The sequence below is a fragment of the Cyanistes caeruleus genome, chromosome 1 (genome assembly GCF_971803275.1).
Source record: "Cyanistes caeruleus chromosome 1, bCyaCae1.hap1.1, whole genome shotgun sequence".
Lineage (NCBI taxonomy): Eukaryota > Metazoa > Chordata > Aves > Passeriformes > Paridae > Cyanistes > Cyanistes caeruleus.
The window spans coordinates 88714205-88729807 of record NC_141701.1 but is presented as its reverse complement, the minus strand read 5'-3'; the positions used below and the strand labels follow the sequence as shown (position 1 = coordinate 88729807).

The following is a 15603-nucleotide window of genomic DNA, read 5'->3' as shown; positions in this document are numbered from 1 at the left end:
GCCTTTAACTCTGTTTTACAGATGGAGCTGCTGAGACCTAGGGATGTTACAGGGCTTATTCCAGAGGGAGAAGAAGAGCCATCACAAAGCGTTACAGCCAACAGCATGCAGGTTTTTTGCCTGAATTCTAAACTTCTGTGTTTTTATGTTAACAGCTGCTCCTGAGTAATGCAGCTGCAAATCTGTTTAATCAGAAACTGGTAGCCTAATCTGTCTCTGTCCAGTAGTTCCTAGTATTTGATGGGGAAGCAGAACTACCAAATGAACAGCCTTCCTTATTTTTTTGATAGTTCAAATTCAGTTTGATTCTAGATAGTACAAGAGGCATTAGATATTTGTCTGGGGGTTTTACTCTTGCTTTTAAGGTTCTGCTAGGGGTTGCAGGTTGCAAGTTAGACTATTCCTTGGCCTTGAGGTATCTTGACTCAACTCTACTGATTCCAAACAGTGCCATACTATCAAAATACCTCATCAAGGGGGACCTGTCAGATCAGAGAGCGGGAAAATTGTCTAATAGTAAGACGTTATGGAAACATATTCTGCAAAGGGAAAATGAAAGCACATTTCAGTGGTTATTGTCTTAGGTTGCAGAACTCTGTATTTTGGCAGAATATAGGCTTCTTCATGAGAATTCTCATGAAGTGTTATTGTGAACTTTAGTTAAAGTTTTGGAGCACACTTCCTTTGACTGAAGACAAACTCACCTTTGGAATCTCACTATCTCAAGCCCAGCAACAAGTGGGGCTTATTGTCCTGTGTGTGGTGTCTGAGGAGAAATTTGTATTAGTGTGTTACCTGTGCTCCATTTTAAGTACCAGAGTAATTGCAGCAAGGCCAGGTGCATTTAGTGCATACAAAAAAGTAGAAAACCGGGAGCACAGAGCTTCCTACGTGTCATATTGCTGTTATCAAAGGTGTTAGGGGCATGGGAGCGCCTTCTGCATACAATAAATGCACTTAGATTGCTTAAGGGCCAAGGTGAAGTCACTTTTGCTGTGCTTATTTTATTTGGACTAACTTATCACAGCATTTAAGTACTTAAATCCCATTCATACCAACAGCAATTATGAACCTGTCTCCCAAGGTCTAGAGTTTAATTCCATTTTTAAAGCAACATGAGTGCCTAAGAGTAGTGTATGCACAGTCTCTGCCCTGGCTGCAACATTTGTAGAGGACCCTTATTTTTGTACAGTTCCCATTTCTGGCCTCACTTGATGGAGACAAGTAGCTGAACTTCTTAGGACATTAAAGTCCACATGCCTCTGCAGGAACCCACTTGAGTGGCATTTGGAATCACAAATGTGTAAGTCACTTTTCAAGAGGCTTCTTTACATAACAGATGCTCTCTGAGCATCCATGAAAGCAGTGGACATCTCCTGTTAGAGCAGTACTCTGGCCCCTGAAATGTGCTTCATGCCAAGCCTTCAGTAGGCTTGATCAGACACTCATCTGGGACTGTACTATGAAAATAATATCTATGGCAGGTATTGAGCAATGTTTATTAAGTCAGGCTGCTGCTAAGTAAAGCTGCATGTAGAGGTACTTCTCCCTGTAAATGGCCTCAGCTCTCAGCATCAGTGAAGCTGGGTCACTTTATAGCAGCTCACAGTGCAGCCTCTGCATATTATTGCCTGATTATCACAGCCTGCTCTTGGCAAGTGCCTGTTTTCTTTTGCCTTTTGGTCTAGACATTACAGTAGTGGAAACTGTCTTAATTTTAAGGAGCTCATTTTTCCAGAGCAGATTTGGACGTAGCTTGTGTTTGACGTGAAACAGGGCTGCTAAAGCTACAGTTCACACTCCTAGAAACACAAGCATGACAAAAATGGTATATATTTTTTCTCTATAGGGATGAGGCCAGTTTTCACCTTTGCATTTTTATGTTGGTTTTGAAAACACTTTTTTCACACTCGGAGTGGATCAGCCTGCCTGGAAAAGGAAGATAAATAAGTATGGGTTTACTGTACAGGAATGCAGCCGGCACATCAGAAGCCCTTTCTTAAGCAGGCCTCAGCAGCAGCAAGGTTGAAAATTTTAGCAATAGCAATACCATGAATCATTTGGTAACAACAAATCTTAGAAAATGCTGAAGGAGCCTAGAAGTAAATCTCAGTTCTTTCAGTGAATGACCTGCTTAGCTGCAGACAGAGAGAGGAAGATACAGACCATTAAAAATCAGTAACTCTCTTTCTAAAGAAGTTTCTGTTCCAAGGGGTTAAGTGCAAGACAGCTGGAAGTGTGCACTCTGTTTAACATACAGCTAGCAGTAAGTAGGGTCATGAATGCCCTTGTCCTGTGGACTTTACATCCAGTTAAAATGCTTAGGGTCATAAACCAATTTTTACTGCTACAGAAGGGTGTATTTACAAGCAGATATCTTCTTTTGCATTCTGTCTCTCTTTTTATACTGCTTTATTTTGTTTGCAGCCCAGGAACTGCCCAAACCAATCTCTCACACAAACAAGAATACAACTGAAGTTGTGTTTCAGCCTGAGACTGAGCACAGTAACCAGAGCTGCTTAAAACTCACCTACACCTTCCCCATCTTTCTTCTCCAGGGGTACACTTACCCAGAAAGGGTAAAGCATACCCCGAAAGCGTACCCAGCTTGCCAAAATGGAGCTGTTCTGGAAGGCTTCTTGACTTATGGTCACTGCCCTGTAGAATGGAGATGACTCTGACTGGACCTGGCATCAGCTGCCAGCCAGCCTTGGCTCCCCTGGAATTCTGATTCACAGGCTACGGGTAACACCAGCCTGCTGAGGGCTGGAAGGAGCCTGGAAGGAGGAGTTCCTGAGTTTGTTTTTCTTTAGACAGCTAGACTCTCAGGGCATCCCAAGTTGTAGCTGCTGTGTAGTATCCCAGATGGTGACACTAAATTGGCAGAGCTGGATGGCTTTCCCTTCTAATGAAATTTATTTGAGAGACTTGAGGGAAGAAGAGCATGTCCTACTTCATCTAAATTTTAGATTTTAAAAAAATAATTTAAAAAATCATACTTTTCAAAGCTGAAGACATCAAACAAATAAGTAATACTGAGGTCCTATGTCTACATAGCTATGTATGGTTTCTTGACAATCAAGTTGTAATTGTTTCCCCAGAGCCGAAGAAGGAAGGGTTAATTTTGGAAGGAGGGTTTGGGTTTGTTTTTTTGTTTTAAGGAAACTTTGTCTGGGAGAAGACTGCACACAAATGCCAGAAAATGGAAAACTGAGAACTCAAAACACACGTTTTGGGATTCTTTCTTTCCATACTTTTTTTTTTTCCCCCTTCTGCTCTGCTTCTTCAATTCTTTAGCATTTAACATCCGATCTCCTTTCATTAAGTTTTTAATTGCTTGCCTGAGGGAAAGAGGTTAAGTTTTACATCTGCTTTTTGATTCTGATGTACTGTGGTTTAATCACAGTGAGATCATATTTACTCTAAGGGTATTGTTTGCATGCTTGATTTTTTTTTTTTTTTTTTCCTCTCCCTGTTGATGTCACAAAAGGCACACAGCCCTCAGACAGATTTGAAAAGGCCTTTTAAAGTCATGGAACGAGATCACACCCTTCCTTGGGTGGGGGGAAAGGAAACCGGTTACGAGGGTGAAACATACACAGAAAGCTTAGTGAGTTAGGTGTGGTGGAATTTCCCAAAATATTAATAGATCTTGAAGGTAAGTCAGGGGATGTGATTTGTATTCCCAGAATGAGCAAAGAGAATGGTATTTTGGCACTCCTGTAAGAGCCCAGGGGGCAGAGGAATAAGAGGAATATGTGATCAGTGTATCAGCGCTCTGCCTCACTGTAGATGTCTCTGTCACAAACCGTGTGTGACGCCTGTGATGGCAGCAGCGCAGGGTGGGTGGCTGACAGCCCAGCAATGCCCTGCATCAGTGCCAGGGTGCTGCCCAGGGCTGGCCAAAGCAGCTTGACCTCGGCCATGTCCCTTTCCAGCAAAGCAGTGACCGCCTTGTCCCGCGGCGCGCACGCCAAACACGGCGCTGCCGTGTAGGGAAAGGGAGCTCCTGCTAAACTCACCCTGCTCTGTGCCATTCACCCTGTGTTTGGGGTATGGTACAGCCCTCACAGCGTCAGAAACACCATGTTTAACATCTAGGGTATTATGTTTCTGTGATTACCTTTGTAATGCCTCTCACTCCCTCTAACTGAAATAAAAGTGGGCAAGCCAATAAACCAAAACTCAGTCAACAGACAAAAGAATGCAGTCTGAGCAAACAAAGACAGCCTGGGTTTTTTTTTTCCTTCTTGCCAATGTAGAATTATCATTTTGTTGCTCTCAATAGATACAGAGCCAGAAATCTTTCCTTTCTACTCACTTTTCCATTGTGAAACCTCAGGCATGGCAGTAAGCTGATGCACTCAGTGCAGAATAGTGAAGTATTTTATATACACAGACCAGAGCACCACTTAGGATCTTTGTTCTAACCTTCATTTTCACATTTTTCCTTTTTTACTTCCCCCCCCCCCCCCCCCAACTTTTTCTAGCCTCCTAATTCCTTCTTTCATAGACATGCATTTGGATCTCCTCCCAAGGTTTCTGCTCTATTCCCTCCTGCAGGTTCACTGCTGTGCCTCAGTTCTGAAAACTACTTTGCCAACTACCTACAAAGAAAAAAAAAAGGGATATACAAATATCTCCTATTTACTGAAAATGGAGCAGTTGTGGTGCAACCAAAAAGGGTTCTCAGACCCAGAGCACTTTCAGTCTCTCACATGTTTATGTCATATTTGAATCCCGGTCTTGGGTGAACCAATGGACCACATCAACATCTTGGGCAGGAGTGTGAAGTGCCTGAGCCCTAGTTGGTCTGCTCACTGCTTGTCTACCTGCTTGGTGGAGTATTGTGTCTGCAAAAACTGGCAGTGAAAATATTCCAGGGCATAACAGCCATATTTGGCTTACCCAAGTGTGGTCCTGTAAGAAAGGAACATTCCTAGTTTTCCTCCTTAACTTTCTGTGTAAGTTGTCTTGCTACCAAAGACAAAAAATCCCAGCCAGGGCAAACTGTGAAAATCAGGTCTCTCAGGCAGACAGAGGGGCTGGGACAGCTTGGTGGAACACTGAAATAAGGAAGGCACTTGCCTCTCTGCCCTGCAGGAAGAAGTTTTCCGCATCTCAGCCTCCAGGCAGCTTGGTCTACTTTAGCATGACTGACAGCCTCTGATCCAGAGATGCACAGGACCAGAGAGTAAGGATACTTGTGTGGATGAAGACCTGTCCTCCTTTGGGCTCTGCTGAGGCTGTTGGCTTATAGCTCTCTCATTAGCTGTGAAGCCAGTCTTCCAAATCTGTGTGTGGAAAACTGCCTTAATTTCCATGCAGCAGGACTTGTAATTGTTTGGGTGAGCAGTGCTTAACCAGAGTAGTATCTTCGCTAAACCAAAAACTTGTGGGTTTTGGTGTTAGAAAGCAAGAGAGTGCCTGAAAAGTAGAGCTATGGGCTTTGCCTGAGGAGTGAACTGGAGCATTACCGTGGTGAGCATTTGCAACTGGGCTCATTATTTTGTGATTTAGCTGAGAGCCAAGGGAGCTCAGAGTTCCCAGAGCCAGGCACACACTGGCTTGGATGCTTAGGGTCTTCCCCCTGCTGAAGCTGCAGTAGCTGTGACACCCTGGTAGTGCAGAGGCGCTTTGATACATGCTGTGGTAGCATTTCCTGCCTCCTCTGCATAGCTGCAGACATCATCTTGAGATAAAGAGCAAAAGTCTGCACACAGCTTGTTGCTGGCAATGAGTTGTTTCAGGTCTGCAAATGGATGGGGGCTGTTATGGCCAAGCAGTGCCATTTCATAGTTCACTCCCCATGTCACTGCCCATGGGGACCTGTCTAAGAACGTGCCAGTGCAGCATTCTGTGTACCAGGTACTGCCTTTGCTCTTTACACTGCCTTCCTCCAGGTTTAAGCAGACCTGCAAAAGACATTTTTCAAAGCTGAATGTCTTATTCAGTGACCTCTGTCAACTTCCATTAAGTAGCCTTTGTGATAGGTTGCTTGTTAAAGATAGACCTGTTACCTACTGTGCCTTAAGAGTCGCTTTCCTTGCCAACACAGCACAATGAGTGCTTTATTTCAGGGGCAGTTGCAGTGAGAAATCGAAAAGGAGATGAGAGCTGAAAAGAACCAAAGTTAAACTGTCCAATGACTCTTGCACTGAAACCCTTCTGTCAGAAGGCACAATAGAGCTAAAATTTTCTTCTCTTTTACCAGTCCTGCTTGTGGGCAAACTGTGTATCTCAGAATAAAACTCACTTTTTAGAGGGTTTTCAGAACAATCTTTTTCTTTCACAGGCAGATTATTACTGTTGGGCCAAATGCAACCCTACAAGGGTATGTAAGCGCTTAAGTTTGCTTTGGAATAGCAGTCATTCATTTTTGAGAAATCTAAAAGGTAGAAATCTGTATAGAAAATATGCTGGGATTGAAAACTAAAAGTGATCTAACCAAAATTAAGCTACTGGTTTGTTCACAGACATTGCCCCCACCTTTCCTTCCTTTGTTCCTCCCTTCCTACTCCCAAGCTAGCTAAACATAGGAGAGAAGCTGTTTCTCATTTTAAGAAACAGTTTGTCCAATAATAGAAAAAAGGGGTCCCACCCTCTTTCAGTGAAGAGCAGAGGCAGTTTTCCCAGTCCTGTTTGCACATAAACTCTACACACAGGAAGCAATATTATAAAACAAGACAAAGCCGAACAAAACAATACGCCTCAGCAGCCAAGCACAGAGCGGGGATCAGTATCCTCATATTGCACCTCTGAGGGATGCAGCAGAAATTCTTAGAGCTTATGGTTGGTTGAACCTTTTCCTCGAGCGTTCATTCATTGTGGAGCCGGCTGAGAGGAGTCAAGTCGGCAGCCCTGTGCCGGGAGCTTGGCACTGCCGCACTCGGCCCTTAAAGAGACCATTGTGTTTAACCTTGTAGCATGTAATTTATTATTCCTGAGTTTGCTTCCATGGCTGTGGGCACCTCACACACTCTCGTTACCCACGTCACTGGGTGTGTTTACTCTAACAGAAGTGGTAGATGTTTCCACTACTCTCTTTAACTCCTGCCTTTTCCCTCTTCTGTCACTTAGCCTCATCAACAAGCTCCCTCTTCAACCTCCAGACTGTGAATTACAGAGTTCTTTCATTTGATTTCACTGCAGAGAAAGGCAGCCAAAACAGATCGTGGTCTTCACAGTATTTTCATGCGTCTTCATCCAGCTGCAGACGTGTTAGCTCTCAACTGCAGTAAGCTGAGGAAAGATTAGACGCCTTTGACAGTTCTGTAGTGGACCTCATTTATGCAGCTGAATTTGGCCTGTAATTCCTTCAACATCTGAGAAGAAAAATTGTTTACAGAGTCTTATTTTTTTTAGTTTGGGTTCTGAACAGCTGACAGTTTTCAGTGCAGCATCTTTTGCTTACTGAGTCATGCATCCTAGGTGCAAAAGAGAGAAAAATCTAAGGCATGCAGAGAATACAACTTGTACCTTTCCAGCTTTTATCTACTGGACTTTAAATGTTTTTAAAGGAAACCTCAGACAGAAGTTTCAAATCCCAGGCTCGCTTTACCTAGAGAGAGAGCTTGAAAGCTTTACTTTTGTCTCAACCAGTGTAGAAAGTTGGGACCATAGGCACTGTAATCTGCATTTGATCAAGAGAGTATCCATTTCAGTGCCATTTCTTTTAGACAGTTTCTGACACATGGCATCAGCAGAGTCTGCTGAGCCTTTTCCTGCAGTATGTTCCAGCTAAAATCCCCAGGCAGCAGTCATTAGGGTCAGGCTCCCTTTGGATTTGACCTGCTGATAACTGAGATAGCACTTTATTTAACAGAAGACTGTAAAATTTCCGGTTTTTCAGTGATTTTACATAAGATGCTTTCTACTGCACTCATGAGCCCAAGGTTAAGAGGAATTTAAGCTTCTTGAGAACAAACATTGGAGGGTTTTTTTTGTTTTGTTTTGCCTGCACAGGGCATTAACACAGTGGGGGCCTGACCCTGGCTTCAACTTCCAGACATCCCAGTGTTGCTAGTGAGGCTTGACACAAAAGCTGGACTGAGCTTTCCAATCAACCATGAGCTGTAGAGAAGCACTCACTGCTTGAAGTAGGGCTGCCACAGCACAGGGAGCTCAGGAGAATGGAGCTACTGCAATGAGACCACAGGTACTTCTGGATTGTCAGGAGGGCACCACTGCACCTAGCTTGTAGTTAATTTAACTGGACCAAAGGAGAGCAGCAGACACTATCAGTCTTAGTTTTATTAAAAGGAAGAAGCTGGTAGCTGCCAGTATCTTCATTTTATGAAGTGCAGCTGATTTCTGTAGCAAAATATTTTTTTTTTTCCCTTTCTAGGATCAGGTAATTTTCCCCCTACCTTTAAAGAACTTGAATTTGTAGTTCTGCATCTGTTGCCCTCCGTTTTTCTTTTCTTTTTATTGGGAATATGAAGTGATGAAAACAAGTTGTGAAAACAAGTGCCAAGACAATTTTCTCATTTCCCTTTCTTTAATGCTGATTTGTCTAGGAAATGGCTAAGGTTTTTTTTGCATTTAGTGATACAAAGAAGTCACTGTTGTGCTTTTGTCTCCTGGTATCAGATCTTAGTGCTTACTTGATGCCGGTTCTCAGCCAGTTGAGTGGACAGATCCATGCCTATTGAGAGAAGTCCAGTTCATTTCCCATAACTGTTGTCACTCTCTGAGCTGAGACCAAGGAGAAGGAGTACTGATATATGGGCTACAATGCCCACAGAGTCAAAAAATTATTCAGATTTGTCAAATATATGGAGATAAGGCCCACAAGTGTTGAAAGACGTCTTTGATCAGAACTTCTTTCCGTGTGTGGAAAAGTAAGAGGCTACCATCTTGATCACCACAGCAGGTTAAAGATACCTCTGTGGTTTCTAAAAGCTTTCCTTCTGTGGTCACAATTTCATTTTTCTCAAGGCTGATTCTGCTGACGCATGAAAGTGTCTGTGGCGCTGTTTCTGAAGCTCATACTAAGCAATGCAATGGAGAAATGAAGTCAGGGAAAACACAGAAGGTTTGCCTAACTGGAGCAGTGCCTTTGCTGCTGGCACCAAGCAACAGGCTTAGTGTTTCTGGTCCCAGTGTTTATTTGGAGGAATATTTTGCCTGCTTCACTGCTCCATCAGTGACTGGTGCTGGTGGCATGGCTCTGGGCTATTTAAAAGGCCTTGGGGAAATTGCTGTGAAACGAGTGGCAACCAATTAGTATAATTCACATACTGGTGCCTGAGTTAACACCGACAATGAGAATCTGAAGCTGTTTGCAGCAAAGAAGTTCTTGAAGCACATCCAGAAAGTGTTAATGTGCAGCGTGCCAGGTGGCAAGAAGGTCACTGGGACAGAGATAATGAGCAACTGGAAAAAACAATTCACATGGGAACTTTTGTCTGCTCTAATTCTACCACCATTTCAGCTTTGTTCTGAAAATTGCTTTGCTGTGGAAGCTAATCAAGCTTTTCAAATACCTTTAAACACCAAAGTATAGAAGGATACACATTTATCATTGACTTAGCCTGCTTGGTTTGTGCCTTCCCAACCCAGCTGTAATCTTCCTCCTTTTAAACAGCTCCTCTGTGAAAGTCGTCTTTAAGTTGCACAGGCTCTAGTCCCATTAGTAGATTTCCCCCGTGAAAGACATACTAGAAAGAAATGTGGAAAGATAAGAGATTAACTTGAATATTCAGATTAGGCAGGGGCTTTTGTTTTCTGAGCTTCGTGGACTCAGCTAAGCAGCCTGGTTGACACAGCAAGAGCATAGAGGTGGTGCTCAAGAAGAGACCACTGGTTTGGACCATGCTTAAGTAATAGTTTTACAGTCCTGCCAAGGCATGGACAAAAATTGCTCCCTGCCTTATCTGTATTCTGGTATCTTAGTGTTGTTGACTGATGAGCTGAGTAGAGGTACATCAGAGGGAGTTAAAAAAGGCAATCCTGCTTTTCCAAGCCAAAGCTTAATTTATACCAACCTCACTAATGATGCTGATGAAAGGCAAAGCCAGTGTTTCTCATACATTTGAAAGCTGATCTCCCATTCAGAGAAGAGGAAATTGATCTCATGCACCCCGATTCAACACTGCATGTCTTGGGAAATGCAAGTTCACCTACCTTTTATGTGACATCTGAGCTTATCCACCAGTCAGACATGAACACAACCTGCTGCACTGAGCAAGGTCAAATGAAAGTCTCTGTCTCAAGGAGTGATGGGAAATCAGTGTGTTAACAGGGAAAGACAAAACAAGTAAGGGATGATAAATAAAAAAAGTTCTGATATGTCCAAGGAGGAGGATAAATTTGACAAATAAAAACGCTAAACTGTACTTGATGCTATTCCTTTGACATAGGTAAGATAAATCTTTAAGACAACTGCATCCTTTTTGGTGGATTAGAACCATTTCAGTTTAGAATCCAAATATTTCAGCTTGAATACTCCAGATCCAGAGCTCTGTATATTTTTTCAAGTGCTTACAATTAGATTATAACCATCTCTGCTGACCTCCTTCACTGAAAATCAGGCAGTCATGGGGCAGTTGTTTCCAACACCTCTGGAAATATGACCAGAGTCAAGAAACTAAATCTTCATGGCCTTTTTGAGGGATACAATAATGTTAGTGCAGACAACCTGCCTACTTTCCATTGGATACCTTGGCCAGTTATTCAGAACTGGATGTGCCATAGAGGCCTGCAAAGAGGAAAGGCAGGTAGTTCCATCTGTGAGAGGAGGGGGTACTTACTAGTAACACATCACCAACAAGCCAACAGTCTTGCATCAACTCAGAGCTGGCTGAAAAGCTTCATAGCAGGGGTACTGCTGGGAGTAGAACCCCAACAGGACAGAAGTCAGGACAAGCTTCGAAGCCTGCCTGAAACACTGGGAAAATGCTTGGGGGTAGAGCTGTGTGAAGTTCCTTGTGTTAATGGTACTGCTCCACTTGACATAATCAAGTAAAATGCATCTAAGAGTGCTTAAACTATATTGACACAAGTCAGACACACCTTGGCTGCTCTAACACTCCCCTTAAGTTATACACAGAGGCTCTTTATGGTGCTGGTTGATACCTACATTCTTGCATTCTTTGACCCACAGAGATGGACACTGCTGTCCTCATGGCGAAGGCATGACCCCTCTTGGGGTCACTGGACACATTACTTCTTTCTACAAAGGGTAGAACTCAAGAGGAACCATATTCAGTGAATTTGTTTTGGAGGGTTTTTTATTGTGGTGGTGGTTTTGAGGCAGCAGGGGAGGAAGTGTTTTACCTTTTAAGCTACTGCTGTGCCCCTGAAGAAGTTTGCAGAGAGTGAAAAGGCACAAAGCTACATGCAAAGATGAGCATCATGGCTCAAAACCTGTGACATTTTGTCAATTTGTATTTTAGATAGCTTTTCTTACCAGGTGGTCTACAGATCCATCACTTTAAGGCACGTGCAGGTGTCAGCTAAAAAAAGCCAGGCCAATGTCTTTACGCTAATGGGGTCTGCATCTCCATGGAAAGTCTTTTGGGACCCCACAAATATAAAAATGTTTGGAAAATACTACTCTGGATTACTCACTCCTTGTGAGTCTTGTTCAGGTTTATTTTTAATGGCTGCTAGCTGCTGTAGCAGTACACAGAACATGTTTATAGGGAAATGAATGTCAAGAGATGAAGGTACAAGCCCTTCATTCATGGGAAGAGCTCCTCAGTGGCAGGAGCAGAACTCTCCTGACTTTCTGTCTGTTCAGGTGATTAGGCCATATAAAGAGCTTCTATCTGACCCACTGTTGCTGGAAGATTTCTCACTAGCAGTGTTGCTAATGCATAAACCTCTCATTTTTCCAACTCGGGACAGAGGAATCCTGTGCTGTATGATTGTCCATGTTATTTTGATTCCCTGCACACTTATTCTTCAAATTCAGTTCTTATTTCCTATCACGTAGAATGTGCATGAAGATATAGGAAAATTCTGGCTTGTTTGTTGATTTGCTGCTCTTGCCTTTTGTTTCTCCACAGAATCTCATGGCAAGAGCCCTGTATGACAATGTCCCTGAGTGTGCAGAAGAGCTGGCCTTCCGCAAAGGAGACATCCTGACGGTGATAGAGCAGAACACCGAGGGTCTGGAAGGATGGTGGCTCTGCTCCTTACACGGCCGGCAAGGCATCGTCCCAGGCAACCGTGTCAAACTCCTGATAGGTCCCGTGGTCCAGGACACTCCTTCTGGCCAGGATATGCCCAGCTCAGGATTGATGAATCAGCCCTTCAGCCACCAAAAGATCTACCAAGTGCCAAGCTCTCACGCCTCAGCACGGGACCCTGTCTACCAAGTGCCGCCTTCCCACCAGAATCAGGGAATTTACCAGATACCCACTGGTCATGGTCTGGTGGGACAAGATATTTACCAGGTGCCACCCTCCATGCAGAGGTGTATGGATGGTCCAGCTGTGACTAACAAGGTGTGTGCGTTTGCTTTTACCTCATAGCTCCAAAGCAGCTCACTTGTGCTGAGAGAAGGATTCAGGTTCCTCCCAGGCTGAAACACATTTGGCCTATGGCACTCTCACATTATATGTTCAAAAGGGCTGCTGCAGCAAGATGAGCTCTCACACTTATTAATGAACAGTTACATCATCTGCCCAAGTAATTTTTGTTTAATTAAAAATTATATACTGTCTTGCTGGAGCAGTCCCAGTGGGTCTAAACTACAAAGAGGAATCAGTGATTGATTTGACAAGGGCCGTATTTTTAAGAGTGAGGAAACAAGAGGATGATGATAATGAGGGATGTTTTAATACTAAACCTAAACCTTTTAGGAGTGCACTTGATGTTTATCTGCAGTTAAATTTCTTGGTTGAAAGTGAGAACTGCAGCAGCTCCATGATGCAGCCATTACTGCATTATTGCATTATGTGGGTCCCCCCCTTATTCCTGCTCTTCTTCTTAAGTTCTCCCCATCTTCTGCGACTCCCTCATTTAACCTTCACAGGCTACCTGCCAGGTACCCTGGTGACTGAAAAGGATTAAGGAAGGTACCCAAGGAAGGAAGTGTTACAACGCCAAAAAGAAATTATTTCAGTCCCTCCATTCCCAGTTAAACAGCTCCAGATATCAGCATTCTCCTTACCTTTAGAGCTTAAAGCACAGCATTAAGCTCCAGTTTATGTGAGCAGATGATGGCTCTCTCAGGAAGTTCTTCACTGGTTTAAACTTTCATCTAATTTAGATTGGCAGGACCATCTGTTTTGTGTTTTTCCCCCACATCACCCACAGGTCGGCCTTTTTCAAATCAGGCTTTCGGAAGACATCTTCTAATGCTTTTATTTCCTCGTTACAATTTAATTTTCCTTGATAAGAATAAATGGATTTTTTGCCTTCTGAGCAAGAGAGAAAGATCTGCAAAACCATTCCAAGTCAATTTATAAGGAGGTTCACTTGCTCAGCTTTTCCATATTTAGCTTTATAGGCTGTGCAGGAAGATAACACGAGAAAATTGCACTTGCTGCACAGGCAGAGACAGGAGCTTTGTTGGAGCAATTACATGGGTAACCTTGATAACTCATGTATTTTCTGTCATTTTCTTCTTTCCATATAGACTACATACATTGAAATCTTTTCCAGGGACAGTATTACTTGCCTATACATAGTGGATACCCTCCAAGGTAGTTGGTGAGCACCTGGTAAATCGCCTGTTGGTGGGGCAGCACAGAAGAGATCTTATTTTTGGGTAGGGCTGTAGGAAACGTTTTACAGCACTGTTCAGAGATGCCTCCAGCTTGGGTGCAGGAGATGCACCATACAGAAGATCTGCACTAAGGTCTGTAGGAAAGCCCAGGGTATTAGTTTGGAATGAGCACTATGTACCTTCATTTTAGGACCTGACTTGCCTAAATACTGTTGGATAGTTTGCTTAGCATAATGAATGTGTGTTTCTACTCCAAACAGAAAGAATTTTCCAGTTGATTAGAGGTTTCTTCTCCCTCCTCCCACCCTCTCCAGCTCCAATGAAAATAAGAGGACATTCTGCCTAAATTGGTTGGCTGCTAGGGCTGTTAAAACCCTTGAAACACTAAGAGGCTGAAATCTTTGTTTTAGTCTTAAGTGCAAAGTTCTTGTTGAGATACAAAAATCAGAAGCTGTAAAGCACCTGTTTTCTCCAAGTTTCTGCCTAGAATTTTTTTCAGCAACCTCGATTGTGAATTTTTCTAGTTCAAATAACCTTTAGAAATGTATCTATTTGTTGGAGTTGTGACTTGTTTTCATTTAATTCCTTGCAAGCTATGAAAGGCCACCTATGCTACTTACTGTAAAATAACATGCACGTTTATAACACATTTTATAATATAATAATGGCATTTAATTAATGGTATTTAATCAGAGTAAATGCCAACCCACTTACCCCTAGCCAATATTTGCTACTTGCTTTAGTCCTGACTTAAATTTATTTAGCCTAAGAGTCTTTAGTCTCAGTATTCACTGTGTTGTATTAGTGGCTGGCAAAACTCATGGCAGCAATCCTGCTTTGATCAGAGGTAGATATATCTCTTGCTCCTTGGAATTGCTCAGTTCTACACTAAAAGGAGCCCATTGGGATTGAAACTGGCAGGCAAGAGACAATTTACTAGTGAAGGAGGTGTTTGAGGTAAAATGACTCCCTTCTTTATCATCCTGATCTTGCTAAGCTGCTTTTTTACAGCTAAAGCTGCAACTCTCTGCTAATGCCTTTGTGAAAGAGAAACCTAATTAAAGGGAAGCACTTTAGCACTTGTCTCCTTTGTATGAGGAAACAGTCTGCCCTCCAAATTGTCCTCCTCTAGGGATCAGTAAAAACAATCCTTAATACTAAGAAGAGCTGGGCATCTCGAAGGTTTGATTTGGGGTCTCTTTCCTTTGTCTTCCAAAATTAATAATATCCTTTCTCAGACTTGTGACACCTGCTTCAAAGGCTTAAAATGAGCCACTCTGCCTCCTTCCATCAGCAGAATCAGCTGCTCAGCAAGCTGTGTATTTTGGTAGCCTTAAGGATGTTGAAGGGTTTTGCTGCAAGCTCTTGCTGTATGCAAGTCTTCTCCCTTGCCAGAGCAGGAGCCAGAGAAGAAAACTGTGTTCTCTGGTCGCTTCTCTGCGTGGGACCAGCAGCAGTTTCTGTGCCATCCCTTTCTGCACGCGTCTGCTTGCTTCCCTTGTGCAAAGGTGTGCCTTGGCTGCCATACAGGTTTTGCAGGCAGGGCCTAGGAGCTGCTGTCAGGCAGGAATTGTCTAGCCTGGAGCAGCAGTAAATCAACAGCAGGTATGTTATTAAGCTGTGCTGAGGGAACGCATCTCCTCAGCCAGCAAGGCAGTGCTAGGCAAAAAGAGGTCCTGAGGCAGGTAATTACAGTGATTAATTGATTCTGGCCAAACTGGTTGCTGACAACAGAGCTGTATCGGCTCCCTCTATCAGATAAAAATTCTAGCAGCTTCTAGAACTCACTCTACCATCGACAGAGATAAGGAGGGTTGGTTTCAAATTAGCCTTGGTTAGCCCCAGGCTTTTGTGGCTCTACTGCAAGTTCAGTCGCAAAACGATTCCACCCCAAAGTGTGGAGAGCGTCTGAGGAGTGTGAA

The 15603-nt window shown here is 43.2% G+C and overlaps 1 protein-coding gene across 3 annotated transcripts in view; it reads left to right on the top strand.

Annotated features, from left to right (window-relative positions):
- NEDD9 (neural precursor cell expressed, developmentally down-regulated 9) overlaps positions 1–15603 on the top strand; it is a 100940-nt gene that overhangs the window by 66734 nt on the left and 18603 nt on the right. For 2 of the 3 annotated variants that reach the window (XM_086901943.1, XM_086901933.1), the window contains one exon: positions 12015–12455. In XM_086901943.1, the coding sequence (XP_086758069.1) occupies positions 12015–12455 (441 nt within the window). Of the gene's footprint in view, positions 1–5101; positions 5195–12014; positions 12456–15603 lie in introns of those variants that run through there. The other variant, XM_086901952.1, reaches the window with a different exon arrangement.